At 32.8% G+C, this 15,645-nt stretch overlaps 2 protein-coding genes and 1 pseudogene across 2 annotated transcripts, besides 6 other annotated features; 2 read left to right on the forward strand and 1 right to left on the reverse strand. All coding sequences in view use genetic code 12, as the record gives it.

Moving 5' to 3' along the window:
- Positions 1 to 408: 408 nt before the first annotated feature.
- On the forward strand, positions 409 to 2,154 carry CD36_24180 (deubiquitinating enzyme, putative; the record flags this gene model as incomplete). Its single annotated transcript, XM_002418847.1, has 1 exon — positions 409 to 2,154. One exon carries the CDS (start codon positions 409 to 411, stop codon positions 2,152 to 2,154), a length of 1,746 nt encoding a protein of 581 aa, XP_002418892.1.
- Positions 2,155 to 3,426: 1,272 nt separating this feature from the next.
- On the forward strand, positions 3,427 to 4,620 carry CD36_24190 (alpha-1,6-mannanase, putative; the record flags this gene model as incomplete). The annotated part of the gene is made up of 1 exon (XM_002418848.1): positions 3,427 to 4,620. One exon carries the CDS (start codon positions 3,427 to 3,429, stop codon positions 4,618 to 4,620), a length of 1,194 nt encoding a protein of 397 aa, XP_002418893.1.
- A 218-nt stretch (positions 4,621 to 4,838) lies between these two features.
- Positions 4,839 to 5,301: a mobile genetic element.
- Positions 5,302 to 5,448: 147 nt separating this feature from the next.
- Positions 5,449 to 11,209: a repeat region (HOK region).
- Positions 5,449 to 15,645: part of a repeat region (core RPS block of MRS_1 consists of one complete RPS unit of 2106bp, plus one partial RPS unit of 1535bp; orientation = sense) that runs on past the window's edge.
- Positions 9,068 to 9,624, reverse strand: CD36_24195 (annotated as a pseudogene).
- Positions 9,068 to 9,624: a sequence feature (Similar to Pichia stipitis IDH1;~degraded pseudogene in HOK region of MRS_1).
- Positions 11,210 to 14,850: a tandem repeat (RPS (RePeat Sequence domain; last RPS unit is partial).
- Positions 14,851 to 15,645: part of a repeat region (RB2 region) that runs on past the window's edge.

Raw genomic sequence — 15,645 nt, forward strand, 5'->3', positions numbered from 1 at the left:
CACCATTTGCCACGACCACTATTTCGCCCTTTTTGCTTTACTTTTCTTTTCTTTTTTTTTTCTTTTTTTTTTTTTGCTGTTTCATCGAAATTGAAAAATTTACAACCAACCTATATAAAAGAAAAAACCCACAGACACAGACACAGACACAGACACAGACACATAATCAATACAAAGATTGAAAGGAATTCTTCAATCGATTACTTTCCTTTATTGTCTATTCATTGCAATACCTCCTAATTCCAATTAGTATATTTATCATTCCTATTGAAATCCATCAACATATAATTGTCCTCCCCTGATTTTGGAAAAGCTCTACATTGGTTTGCCCCATTCAAATTCTGAAGATAGATCAAATCCAAATACAAAATCAAAAATCAAATCACATATATATATATATATATATAAATGCCTTCTGATGAAACAATATCTAAATCGAATGGCAATATCAATACTGCCACCAATAATATTCCTACTACTACTACTACTACTGCTGCCATTACACAGCAACAAGACGGACAAGACATACTAGAGGATCAATCGACATTATTTTATAATAAATTGAATTTTGTTCGAGAATTAACACCTCGACCCGATAATTATTCCACAATTAATTCATGTAATCATATTGATTCAGTCTTAAGATCCAAAGCTAAAACCACTGTATTTGAAACTTATAGACAAGCAGTATTAATATCTCAACCATTAATTAAATCATATAAATTGAAAAAAGATGGATCAATTATACCGATTAAAAAATTAATTATGTCGAAAATATCAGCATTAAAATGTAGTCAATGTCATTTAAATAATTTTAATAATTCAATGATTTGTTTACAATGTCCTCATGTTGGTTGTTGTTTTAATGATTATAATCATTCTTATTCCCATTATAAATCAACTAAACATATGTTTTCTATTGATTCAAGTTGTGGATTATTATATTGTTTTAAATGTAATGATTTTATTAATCACCCTGAATTAGAAAAAATTCGATTACAAATTATTCTTGGTGATGATGATAATATTGAAAATATTAATGATAAAAATAATAAAGATATGAATAATTTTATTAAACAAAATTATGTTGATCCAGGAAAAATTGCTATAAAAGGATTAAAAGGATTTATTAATTTAGGAGCAACATGTTTTATGAGTTCAATTTTACAAACTTTAATTCATAATCCATTAATTAAATATCAATTTTTTAATAATGATTTACATTATTTTAATTGTGAAAAAATTCATAATCAATTTATTAATAATGGGAATATTGATGAAAATAATGCATGTATAACATGTAGTATTGATAATATTTTCCAATCATTTTATACATCAACTACTAATGAAGGATTTGGTATGACTAATTTATTAACTACTGCTTGGTATAAACAAAAATCATTAGCAGGATTTGAAGAACAAGATGCTCATGAATTTTGGCAATTTTTATTAAATGAATTTCATATGGATTATCAAAGAATTATAATGAATTTAAAAAATGAAAAATTGTCAAATATATCCAAAAATGATGGATTAGAATCAGTGATAAATTCAAATTCTTGTGGATGTATTATGCATTCAACATTTTCATTTGAATTACAAAGTTGTATTAAATGTAATTCTTGTGAATCAATTACTGAAACTGTTGATCCAATGATTGATTTATCATTAGAAGTCAATTTTACAAATTTATATCAATCTTTACAATCATTTACTAGAGATGAAAAATTAGATGATTATAATTGTAAAAATTGTAACACCACCACCACCACCACCAACAATAACAATAACGGTAATTCAAAAACTTCAGCAATTAAAAAATTACGATTGAAAACTTTACCACAAATATTATCAATTCAATTGAAGAGATTTAGACATGATACATTAGGTAGTTTCCAAGCAACAAAAATTCAATCTCACATAGATTTCCCATTATTTTTAAATGTTACAGAATATTCAGTTATTAATGATACCGATTATATTTATCAATTATTTGCAGTTGTTGTTCATCAAGGATCAATTAATACTGGTCATTATACAGTATTTATAAAAAATAATGGTAATTGGTATAAATTTGATGATAGTGTAGTTACCATGGTTTCTCAAGATGATGTTATCAATTCCGAAGCATACTTATTATACTATATAGTTTAATGAAACAGAGTCCATCATATAAACACAACGTGGTCAAAACTATGAATAAGTTATTAATAGTAATCATGTTTGTTGCTGATTATTAAATCATTACAGATCTTGCATTATTGGAGATACAAGTAATTCTAGAACATCCTAACAGTAAATGCATAAAAAATTACAACAATACGATAAACGAGGATGATTATTACTTAACAGATAAGAGATAGTGAATTGATTGTTTAATAATGAAGAAAGGGATATCTAAAGAGAAGCAGTTTGTTTGTTTGTTTCTTTGTTTCTTTCTTTTTTTTTTTTTTTTTTTGTTTTCCATAAACCAATGACTAAAAAAATTTCAGCAAGTACAAGAAATAAAAGTTCAAATAAACGTTAAGGAAAGGATTAAATAATTGGTTTCCCATTAATTGATAGTAAATCTTTCGCCCTGTTATTATCATTATTCATGATTGAAAATTTTTCAGTTTCAAAAAAGTTTTAGTTCCAATGACGTCAGATAACTTAAACCAATCATGGTTTTTTTTTAAAAAAGGGGACAAAAAATTGAGAAGTTGATAGTATTTTCCTTATCCAGTTAATTTAGGGCTATTCAGTTGAGTCAAAGTGCCAATACTAACAATAAACGAGGCGTTGTTTAATTTCAATTCCAGTTTTAAGTCCAATTCCATTTAGTCATTATTAGTATTATTATTATTGGTTGTAGTTTGATGTTGTTGCTATTTCTTATTCATGGTCTTTCTTTGCCCCCCCCCCCCCTTTCAAAATCAGTTATTTCGTAACAGTATAATTTAAATAAATTCAATCCACTAATGGTAAATGATTTAAGGACCACTTTCTAATTTAGGCAATCACAATCAGATTTGAATTTCCTAATTAGTAAACTTGATTTGCATCTACATTTCTTCTTCTTCTGATCTCAATCAATTAATTCAAGTTGCATCAAAAGTAATTTATAAAAAAATGATACAAAAATCAAACAATCAGAGTTTATTGTTGTTGTTGTTGTTGTTTTGCAGTCTTACCTATTTCCCCTTTGCCATGATGAAGATCACTTTTAATTTCCCAAATTCAAGTTTATAACTCTATCTCTACTCTTTCCTTCAAAAACTTCCACACATATATATATATATATAGGTCTATCGATCTTTTTAAATTCTTCTATTATTTGTAGTCAATCGTTTTAATACCTGTCCTTCTTATACCCTAAAACCCAGTTCCTTGTTTGTTTTCTATCAAAATATAAATTAAAAACCCTAATTATATCTAATAAATGATATGTATATTATTATATCCCTAATATTATGTTTATTGAATTTTCCATCTTATATTTTGGGTGCACCAGCCACCACATTATTCATTCCTAAACGGGACACATTTGATCCATCAAGTGCATTTAATTCAGCTATCAATGCCACATGGTCAGTATTTTGGAATGATCAATATCAAGCATTCTCTGAAAATGATCCAGGATGTTCTACTCCAAATACAAATAATTTCACATATACTTCAGTTTGGAATTTAGCAGTTGTTGGTAAAGCCATTGTTGAATCTGGAGATGTTTCTAAAACTATAAATGTAATTAACAATTTATATCAATATCAAAATGATCAAGGTTGGTTTTCTACAACTCCGAATTCTCCTGAAAGTTTTGTTGATGATAATTGTCAAGTATTGTGGGTTTTCATAGAAGCTTATAAATTGACATCGAATGAAAAATATTTAACCACCGCTAATCAATTGATGCAATTAATTCAACAACAATGGTCCAATATTGGTGGAGTGATTTGGAAAGTGGATTCTAATTATATTGCTTCAATCTCAACTGTGGAAGCAGCTTTAAGTGCCGTTAAAATTTATCAATATAATCAAGATGATACATTATTGACATTTGCTAATAGTTGTCTTGGTTGGTTAGATGAACATTTAACTGATCCAACCGATGGTTTCTATTATGATGGAATTGATAAAACCACTTGGCAAGTAAATAAGGGGAAATTAACTTATACCGTTGGTGTTGCTATGTCAACATATTCATATCTTTATAAATATACCAATGATTTACATTATGTTTTATATGCCGTTAAAAAAGCTTATGGTAGTTTAAATTCCAATGTTTTTTTAAGAAGTAATGGATATTGGAATAATGATTTGAAATATTTACATTTATTATTTGTTGGATTTGCTGATGTAATTACCATGTGTGGTCAAAAAGGTTATATTGACAATATTGTCAAACAAGGTGAATTCATTTATGAATATGATCAATTACCAAATTCTTTAGGAAGTTATCTCGATTTTACAACTTCACAAACATTGTATAATAGATATGTACAATCAACTGGAGATTCAAGTATAGGGTTTCAATCTAATGGTGATAATAATAGTCTTTGTGGTAATCAACCCAAAAGATCTTTATTGGATAATGCTTCAGCTGCACAAATATTTTATGAAATTAGCCGATTTTACTGAGGAAAAAATCAAAACGGAAAATACTTAACAATTGACAATCTAATAACTATATATTACTTCTTTACGTATGAATTTATTTATTTATTTATTTATGATTATTAATACATGGTAATGGTATTTACTTGAGAATTAGACGTAGTTTAACGAATCAAAAATCAACCATATAATGGAATTAAAAAAAAAAAAAAAAAAAAGAAATAACAGACAATTACGGAGAATGTCTTGTTTTCAGGTTACTTGAGACTGGTCATTGGTCAAAAACCTTAATTGTTCTATACTTGTAGATGGATCATTGGGAATGGATGAGTTGTTGCAAGATATATCTTTTTTTGAATTAATTATGATAATTTAAGTAATAATAGTAGTTAGGTAATCAATTAAGATATCATCTAAAGATTCATAATGGCTAGTGTCTAAAGAAGACCCGTGTTGGTAATCCAAACTTTCTCTTTCTGACACATTCTCAGTGTTATCCATAATAGCAATTAATCTTAAAATATTAAATAGCATACAATAATATTAACTTAGCTATGCATTCATCTGCTCCATTTAACATTTTAATTTAACAAAAAACAACATTAGTATTCTCAATAGCAATATTAAGGCTGTCAGCGCTTAAATAATATAACCTTATTTGATAATCACACTAATCAAGAATTAGAATTAGCTATACTCACAATACTTTTTTCATAGTGTAATGGCTGCGAAAAGAGTTTTTTGTAAGCAACTTCTCCCCCAGTCGGGTAAATTTAATTCTAAACCACCAGAAAACTTCATACCCTTATTTCCAATTCTTTTTTCAACAAAGAGTCTAGCCGGGTAGGGTTTATACAGGCTAAAATCTGACAAAATTTGACCATATTCTTTTATGACATTAACTAATGGAAAATGAGCTCCTGATTTCAATGGTACCATTATTTTCAACGTAGCATAAATATTGGGTAAGTTATAGTAAATTTGATTTTCCAGAAACACATAGTAAAGACAGAATCCATCAAAAAAATAAATTACATCAGTCTAGCCGGGTAGACTTTATCTAGGCAAAAATCTGACCCTAATGTTTTATGATATCAAATGATGCAGAATGAAATTCTGACTTCAACGGTACTATTCGTTCCATTGTAGCACAAATATTGGATGAGTTATAGCAAAATTTAGTTTTTTGGAACTCTTAAGTCAGCAAGTTTGAGATTTTGAAAAATTTTTGAAATTTTTTCAGAAACCAAGAATGAAGGTAAAACCCACCAAAAAAAAATTCCCACCAAAATCAAAAATTTGACCATATTCTTTTATGATATTAACTAATAGAAAATGAGCCCCTGATTTCAACGGTGCCATTAGTTTCAACGTAGCACAAATATTGGGTGAGTTATAGCAAATTTGATTTTCTAGAAATGCATAATAAAAGCAGTGCTTTGCAAAAAAAATAAATTACATCAGGTCTGCCGGGTATGATCCATATATAGGTAAAAATCTGACCAAATTTTTTTGATGACATTAAATGATGGAGAATGACTCGCTGATTTCAATAATACCATTGGTTTCAACATAACTCAAATACTGGGTGAATTATAGCCAATTGTATTTTGAGGACATAGATGTATGCAAGGATGAGGATTTCGTTCGAAACCTGCAGATACTTAGACATCAAATAGTAACAGAATTGTTGATCAATATAACGAAAGTACATTTGAACCATAAAAAAACAAGCTTTATTATAATCACAATCATAATTTATCCTGCTGTGTAATACTTTAGCTAGATGTATTAATATCAATGTGGTTGGTTACCAAGCTGATAGTACAAACATAGTGTAGACAATAAGAAATGAGAAAAAGACCAGCAGCACCCTCTAGAAATAAAGCAGAGTTGTCTTGAGAAGGGAAGAGCAGCAATCATGCAACCTAGTGGCTATTGTTTATGATTTGAGAAAATAAAGATATAGTTTCTGCTAAACACAAATGAAGCAAAAGTGGCAAACACATGTTAATTGTCTCAATTGACTAGTAGCAAGTAGTAGACATTAACTTCAAACAAAGACACTAACACCCTCCACAATATGAATAATGTCAGTAATGTTCTAATCAGCAATGAAATTTGAGTCATACGATTTGTTATTGTCGTCTTGTTTAACCATCTTTATACTTTTCCTATCATTGTTAGAATCAGAATCCGATTGTCGTTGTTATCCCTCTTTTCCGATGGTTCATTTCTTGTCAGAGAATTTGTTTGAAGTGATATTGGTAGTCTTGTAACCTACTTCTCATTTCTTTCCATTGTCTTCAAGCACTCTATTTGTAAAAAAACAACACAAATATTCATATTGATAGTCTATTAAGACTAACATGCCCTGATGTAGATCCCTCTAATTAATGTCCCATTAAAATCTGATTGTTGGTATTGCTTGACTTATGGACACTTAGGGAAAACTCCAAATCCTTACCACAGTAAAATAAAAATTAATCCAGCCATTTGTCAAACACCATAATACTTTTTTAAAACAACTTAGTATATCCTTATTTCCCAAATAGTTCAATAAACTGTTTCATTTTTCAATATTTTGCTCATAATCCCTTTCTCGTTGTTGAAATATCAATTAGTATTTTATAGTGTTTCCAATACGAACTAAATCCCAAGCATGAAGTAACACCAAATACACAAGGTAGTAGTGGATGACTCTTGATCAAACTAAATATAAGATCATCAATTTTACATATGCTCCTGAACACTTTACTGAAACCTTGTTAATTGATTTGGCAAAAGGAAACAATGAATAATAAAATGTACCCAGTTGACAAAATGATAGCCAGTTGAATATTTACCCCGTTAGCACTAACACTTTCAACACTACGTGCCATATCTTCGTTTAAACTCCCCCTATCAATGATTCTTATCCCATAGACACTCAATATGACAGATCTGTTGGCCTTCCTATTGTAGGCCAGCTTTCATTGAAATTAAGTGTTCTCTTCATTAAAATTCAACCATACACAAGAAGTCTTGGGGAAATCAAATTCATCACAAATTGTATCATAATTAACAAAGGCATTCCCGACAGAATCCATGCATCTAAAAGTTTATGAATGGACAATTCTTAAATGTTGTAATAATCTTGTGGCTTTACCAAAACTTCTTAGACGAGTATTCCCATACATCTCCACAAGATCTTTCACAGTATTCAGGGCGGCTTGATGAACAAACGGGATATATCATCTTCATTAATATCCAATGAAAAATTGATGAGTACTTCTTTTTTGAGCATTAGCAGAGGGTATAGTTCATAATCAAAACAAACTGCCCATCGTCTATCTCCACTAGTACCGTCTATAATTGTTGAATCTGGAATACCCAATTTTCACTCAACTGTTGATACACAACACCAGGATGAAATATATTTTATCAATACTATTTTATATATCTTCAAATGTGTATACCATTTTGATTAATTGATGATGTAGTTCAGAAGAAAGTAGAGTTAACGAAGTGTAAGAGTTATTTTTATGTTTGAGAAAATTTTGTTCTCTTTTTTTTCCTTTGTACGTGGCTAACCATGGGTCTTATATTTATGCTCTCTATACAAACTCTACCAAAGAAGTATAATAACAGTTAACACCCAACCCCCTTGACTTTGTTCAGTGGATAAGATGATAAGTGTTTCCTGCATTATTAGTAGAATATGATTGATCTTATTCTAATAAACTATACTTCATTCTGCCAACAATTATGAATTTATATTGTAGCAGTAAATGTTGAATTCTATGTAACCAAACAGCAATCGACTTTTAGTGATGACTCTCCAAAAGGGATTCTCACATATACTTATAATCCAACTTGTCTCTCCCTAACACACATTGAGTTTAATCGTTAAGCAGGATTAATTCTAATGCATCAATAGTATATAATAGTTGGTTGGCTTTTCCTTAATCGGCTCAACATAACAATAACCATATTACTCAATAATGACAATAACCAACTTAACATGTATATAGTATTACCTTATCAAGCTTACACACCAGTAATAAGTTAATACTAGTTGAATTCACTTCACTTGCCCTTAATGAAATTCTGTGGTGATTATAATTATTCACTTCAATACTTTAGTTGATGTATTAACAACTAATCAAATTAATTTTTGATGAACAAGGGTGAGGATATGAAACTTAGCTGAGTGGTAAGTAATTCCCCACGAAGCTTCTGTTCGTGTCTCGACGTTTCCTCAATAGGAGCAGCACAACAACACAATATCATTATGAAGTGGGACATTAGATTGTAATCATGGAAGTTCCAAATGATATTGACCACAGCATATCCTATTTAGAAACGCATTAAAATCCAATAAAATGACTAATTCAAACTTCCTTGTATGCAGTGTCGTATTATTATTCTGTAGCTCACAACCAATTAGGTTAATTGAACCATGAACTGGCAATTACCACTAAGTCAATTCTGAGTTCTTACCATTAATATCTAAACCAAGGTGACAACAACCTAGTTCAAAAACAGCATATTCTCTACCAAAGTTAACACCTGGAACCAAACCTGAACCATCTATTAATGCACCACTAATGCTGGATAAGTAACGACCATGCACGGTGGGGGCGACGACAACATAAGCTTGTCCTGGTTTGGCAAAAGCTTCTATAAAAATATTATCGACAATCAAATCACTTACTCCAATACCTGTGTAATCTTGACCAACATCTCTCACAACTTGACTTAACAAATTAATTTCATGATGTTGGCTTTTTGGATACCAGTAACCAATTTTCTGTTGTTCTTCAAAGCAAAACCAAAAGCAAATATGACAATTCTTTCGGAGTTGATTCTTGTCAAAATTTTCAAGGATTCAACAACATCTGGTTATGATTGATGTTGCAACCCAATATATTTACCTTCAGTATATTCACTGATTTAGGAAGAATCAATATCATCGTAAATACTCTTAACACCTGGCATGTTCTTAATAAAAACTAATGAAGCTTAAATATCGAATTCCTTTTTTAATCAATGATTTGGCAAATTTCAATCTCTAATAAAATAATTAAAGTGATTTCAAAATATCAACCATGATGTTCCAAATATGGCAACTAATTAAGAATCTATACTTTTCCAAAAGTCAAAAAATTGATCACCAATAAAATACTTGTACCAGATATCAAATACTGCTTTGAGACAACTAGCGGGGATAACTTGTTATAGTTTCACTCATAATCCTGGACTTCTAATAATGGGAATTAAATCACTCTTTATTCATTTAATGATCCCTGGGTGTGCATCAAAAACATCCCTATCAATAAGTAAATAATAATATGTTTAACCATTAGTACTATCCAGCTTCACTCATTAAAATAATTAAACCTATTTTCATAAACATGATAACAACTGATAAACTAAACCCGGTAGATGACTATGCCACCAATACCAAAAGTGGCTAGTTCTGTTAAATTCATTAATCCTAAGTACATTTCCATTGTACATTTATTAATTTCATTGAAATATGGCTATTAGGTAGATTTACCGACCAGCGTCTAAAATAATGGGGACTTCTTTAAAAGCAATACAACAACAAATGACCAATAATTACTTGACGCCATTCACTAAGTATCTCTGTAACTCTCAAACATTATTAATTCACTATCATCCTATTCATTCGCTTGATTGAAGTAGTTAAGTCTAATATCCCGCCAAACAAAACTGGAAACCACTAACCGCTATCACAATAAATTACAACTCATGGCGTCAATGGAACTATTAATACATTCTCATAGGGATCTAAACTTGAATAAACAATTGATTGAATGATTTATGTTGTGCTAGTTGAGGTGTTTCAATATAACTTGTTGTGTACTAATGAGATTGATAAAGTTGGTTGTAAAAAAAAAGTTGTAAGAAAAGGTTGTAAGAAAATGGTTGTAAGAAAAGATTCTAAGAAATTAGGCTTGAGAAAAAATAATAGACGCCAGAAAAATACCCATAAAAATCCTAATAAAAACCATTATGCATGGGAGAAATTAGTTCCGAACCTTGCATGAAACTTGCATGTTTATGTCCGAATTTGCCTAAAATTTGTATGTATTTTGAGCACGGGTACACGATTTTCTTAACTCCGGCCTGGTCACGTGACTTTTTTCATACAAAATCCTGCATTTTTTGCATATACTTGCATGTTAACTCCGTGACTTAGGGAGAATGAGACGCAACAGAGAGGACACAATAACACACTCAATACTCTTCCCATGCACACCCAGACCTCCCATTTTCTAGCCTAATTATCAATCAAGTCTCAATCTCAGATTGAAAACGATCGATAAAAAATTGAGTGAGATATTGCAAATTGAAATATTTCACCACCGATTTTAACAAATATGCTACCAACTTACCACCTTCCCATAGTTAATATTACACCTCTCAATAAAATAATCAGTTTTCATCTCTACATAATGTTATTACTATCACATGATAGGCAGAGTCTAGAAGTATCATAAGATCAATTGAAACACAATAAATCAAGTATACCACACCCAGTATTAACGAAACATTGATATTTCCCAAATCCTAGGGTATTGACCACCAAAAAAAACACCACAAAATCATTTCCGCAATAGTTAAGGATGGAAATTGAAGTGTGGGCGGTAGAGGGGTGCTACAAGAGCCAATCAGGTGCCGATTTGTAGGCTACAGTTGTGGTTGTTGAAACCGAGAGTATGTTTAGTAGCGGCATTTAGTTGGGAGCTGTATGAGCAAAAAGGCCGTTTTGCCCATAGTTAAGAGCATGCTCGTAAACTCCGTTTGTAATGGTACAACCAGTTGGAGCAGCAAAACTGCCCAATGGGTGCCGATTTGTAGCCAAACATGAACATTGTTAAAGCCGTCATAACCGATCCAAAGATCAGTTGTGGCATGTTCTCTGGGACAAAAAAGGCCGTTTTTGCCATAGTTAAGAGCACCCCCTTTCTGTAGGTCAACGAATTGAAGTCAGAATTTGGGGGCTCTGGTGCCGATTTGTAGAGGAAGGTTATGGAGTTTGGAACCGAGAGTATTGATTTGATCAATGGTGTTTTCATTGTTGGAGGGCAAAAAGTGCGAGATGGCCAGAAAAGTCGTGCGCGGGGCATTTTGGAAAAACTGCGATTACTGGTGAACAAGGACGTCTTCAAAGACCAGACTAGGGCCGATTTGAACCGACATCAATCTAGATTATTGGGTATAACTTTGGTTTAAATCGGCTGAGAATTGGAGGAGTTATTAAAGAAAATATTTTGGTGGTCCATCTCCGTGTTTTGGTTGGCGAAGAATGGATCAACGAGTATTGATGCTACGAAGGTGAAACTAGTGCCGATTTGTAGCCACAGGATGTAACTATCTATCACTGAAAGAACCGTTAAAAAAGGTGTTGAAACAGGACCTGTAGAACAAAAAAGGCCGTTTTCGCCATAGTTAAGAAAAAACCATTTTGATCCGCGAGCCACCAAATTACCAGTTTCTGCGCTACAAAGATCAAACTGGTGCCGATTTGTAGCCACAGGATGTAACTACTAAGACCGAGAGAACCATTGAAAAAGGTCTTTAAACAGGACCTGTAGAACAAAAAAGGCCGTTTTTGCCATAGTTAAGGGAATTGCAGTTATCTCCAGTCAAAACAATGCGACGAATAGAAGCGCTACAAAAGTCAAACTAGTGCCGATTTGTAGCCACGTGTTATGACTACAAACCCCATGAGAACTGTTAGAAACGGTATCCAACTGCATACTGGGGGACAAAAAAGGCCGTTTTGGCCATAGTTAAGGGTCAAAATAGTGGTTTATTGTTGACAGAAGATCGAGTATAGACGAGTAAATGGTAACGCTAGTGCCGATTTGGAGCCACAAAATGTGAGTACCAAAGCCGTTAGATACTGTTTGAAAACCTATTTAGATGAAAGCTGTGGGACAAAAAAGGCCGTTTTGGCCATAGTTAAGAAACACACCGATTTTAGTTTTGACTACTGCTCGACCAATAGATGCGCTACAACGACCAAACCAACACCATTTTGAAGCCAAGACAAATCTCTATTATGCACACAAACAGTGACTGAGGTAGGCGAATTATTAGAGATGCTACAATAAAAAAGGCCGTTTTTTTATGCCTTTTTTCTTAACAAATTTCTGGTAAAAAATAGCAGGGAGCCCTGCCAGTTAATTCCGTTGGACATGGAAACATCAATTTTAATGCTACCATACTCTTTCAAAGACCTATTTGTAGCTAACAATTTGGAGAAACTACCGTTAGAGTTTTGTAGGAATACATGTTATATTCGAAGCTCCATTACCAATAATGTGGTCTTTTACATAGTGAAAATTGGGGGTAGTCTGTACAGCTATTTTTTGTTAGGCCAACCCTGGCTTTTTTGGTATCAATCTGTAGCCAGCATTTTTTGGGTATATACCCGACGATTTGGTAAACGTAGGTAATGTATTGAATGCACACGCTGTGTTTTTAGTTTTGGTCAATCGTTTTTAAAAAATCGCTACCAGATGGGCCAAAAACGCTAATTAAACTCTAAAATCGTCAATAACTCCACCAATATATGTGCTAGACTTGTGGAAGTTGGGTCACATTAAAGGCGCATTTTGTAAGCAACTGCCAAACCCAGTACTGTTGAAGTAGCTCTAATATTGGTGGAGATATTGCCCAAAAACCAATATTTCGGGGTTGCATCATTTCCGCAATAGTTAAGGATGGAAATTGAAGTGTGGGCGGTAGAGGGGTGCTACAAGAGCCAATCAGGTGCCGATTTGTAGGCTACAGTTGTGGTTGTTGAAACCGAGAGTATGTTTAGTAGCGGCATTTAGTTGGGAGCTGTATGAGCAAAAAGGCCGTTTTGCCCATAGTTAAGAGCATGCTCGTAAACTCCGTTTGTAATGGTACAACCAGTTGGAGCAGCAAAACTGCCCAATGGGTGCCGATTTGTAGCCAAACATGAACATTGTTAAAGCCGTCATAACCGATCCAAAGATCAGTTGTGGCATGTTCTCTGGGACAAAAAAGGCCGTTTTTGCCATAGTTAAGAGCACCCCCTTTCTGTAGGTCAACGAATTGAAGTCAGAATTTGGGGGCTCTGGTGCCGATTTGTAGAGGAAGGTTATGGAGTTTGGAACCGAGAGTATTGATTTGATCAATGGTGTTTTCATTGTTGGAGGGCAAAAAGTGCGAGATGGCCAGAAAAGTCGTGCGCGGGGCATTTTGGAAAAACTGCGATTACTGGTGAACAAGGACGTCTTCAAAGACCAGACTAGGGCCGATTTGAACCGACATCAATCTAGATTATTGGGTATAACTTTGGTTTAAATCGGCTGAGAATTGGAGGAGTTATTAAAGAAAATATTTTGGTGGTCCATCTCCGTGTTTTGGTTGGCGAAGAATGGATCAACGAGTATTGATGCTACGAAGGTGAAACTAGTGCCGATTTGTAGCCACAGGATGTAACTATCTATCACTGAAAGAACCGTTAAAAAAGGTGTTGAAACAGGACCTGTAGAACAAAAAAGGCCGTTTTCGCCATAGTTAAGAAAAAACCATTTTGATCCGCGAGCCACCAAATTACCAGTTTCTGCGCTACAAAGATCAAACTGGTGCCGATTTGTAGCCACAGGATGTAACTACTAAGACCGAGAGAACCATTGAAAAAGGTCTTTAAACAGGACCTGTAGAACAAAAAAGGCCGTTTTTGCCATAGTTAAGGGAATTGCAGTTATCTCCAGTCAAAACAATGCGACGAATAGAAGCGCTACAAAAGTCAAACTAGTGCCGATTTGTAGCCACGTGTTATGACTACAAACCCCATGAGAACTGTTAGAAACGGTATCCAACTGCATACTGGGGGACAAAAAAGGCCGTTTTGGCCATAGTTAAGGGTCAAAATAGTGGTTTATTGTTGACAGAAGATCGAGTATAGACGAGTAAATGGTAACGCTAGTGCCGATTTGGAGCCACAAAATGTGAGTACCAAAGCCGTTAGATACTGTTTGAAAACCTATTTAGATGAAAGCTGTGGGACAAAAAAGGCCGTTTTGGCCATAGTTAAGAAACACACCGATTTTAGTTTTGACTACTGCTCGACCAATAGATGCGCTACAACGACCAAACCAACACCATTTTGAAGCCAAGACAAATCTCTATTATGCACACAAACAGTGACTGAGGTAGGCGAATTATTAGAGATGCTACAATAAAAAAGGCCGTTTTTATAAGGGAATTAACAGGTGTGCTTACATAATTTACATGTTGTGAAATTGGTTCAATTTATCGATTAAGTTGTTTATTTATGATTCTGTGATATCCAGCATGAGTTTAAAATTCAACTGTAATGAGTTTGAATAGAAGTATGTATAAAAAATGCCATCCTGTAGTCATAATGATATCGGATTAAACCAATATATATGCCACATCTCCAAATTATTGGACCCATTGAAATACCTTGAAGAGTTTTAACTAGAAATAAAGTACTAGCAATTGGTTCCTGAAAGTAGTGAGTAGTTTCTTGTGTGTGAATTAACTTGAAATTGTCATTAATAGGAAAACATCGTAAATGTTTCAGGAGTTTTTAATGAGTGTATCTATGTGGAAATAAACCAAGTTGATTGCTTTCTATATGTGGATCATCTCAAAGGTGTTGACTCTCAATGGGAGTGCTATGTGTGTCAGTGGTTTTCATTACGCTAATTTATATGAATGTCCAATAAATAGGAACCTCCTTGGATGTAAGGTATGTGGTAATAGTTTCTAATCCAAAAATGACCAAAATATTTTGGTAGAATAAACTATTCTAATTTATTTGGAAAGAACTTACTGGTACATTATATCTGAAAACAGTTAGTACTTCTGAGTATGTGAGTCACTTGGTAATTATATACACACAGATTGCCTGAAATTGTTTAGCACGGTTCACTACTATAAATTATAAGAAAGTGAAATACTACCATTTTGTTGATTTCGGTAGTTTGAACTATTTGGAAAAGAAATGTGGTGGGTCAAAAGGGATGAATG

Source organism: Candida dubliniensis, chromosome 2, assembly GCF_000026945.1.
Source record: "Candida dubliniensis CD36 chromosome 2, complete sequence".
In the NCBI taxonomy this organism is placed as follows: Eukaryota; Fungi; Ascomycota; class Pichiomycetes; order Serinales; family Debaryomycetaceae; genus Candida; species Candida dubliniensis.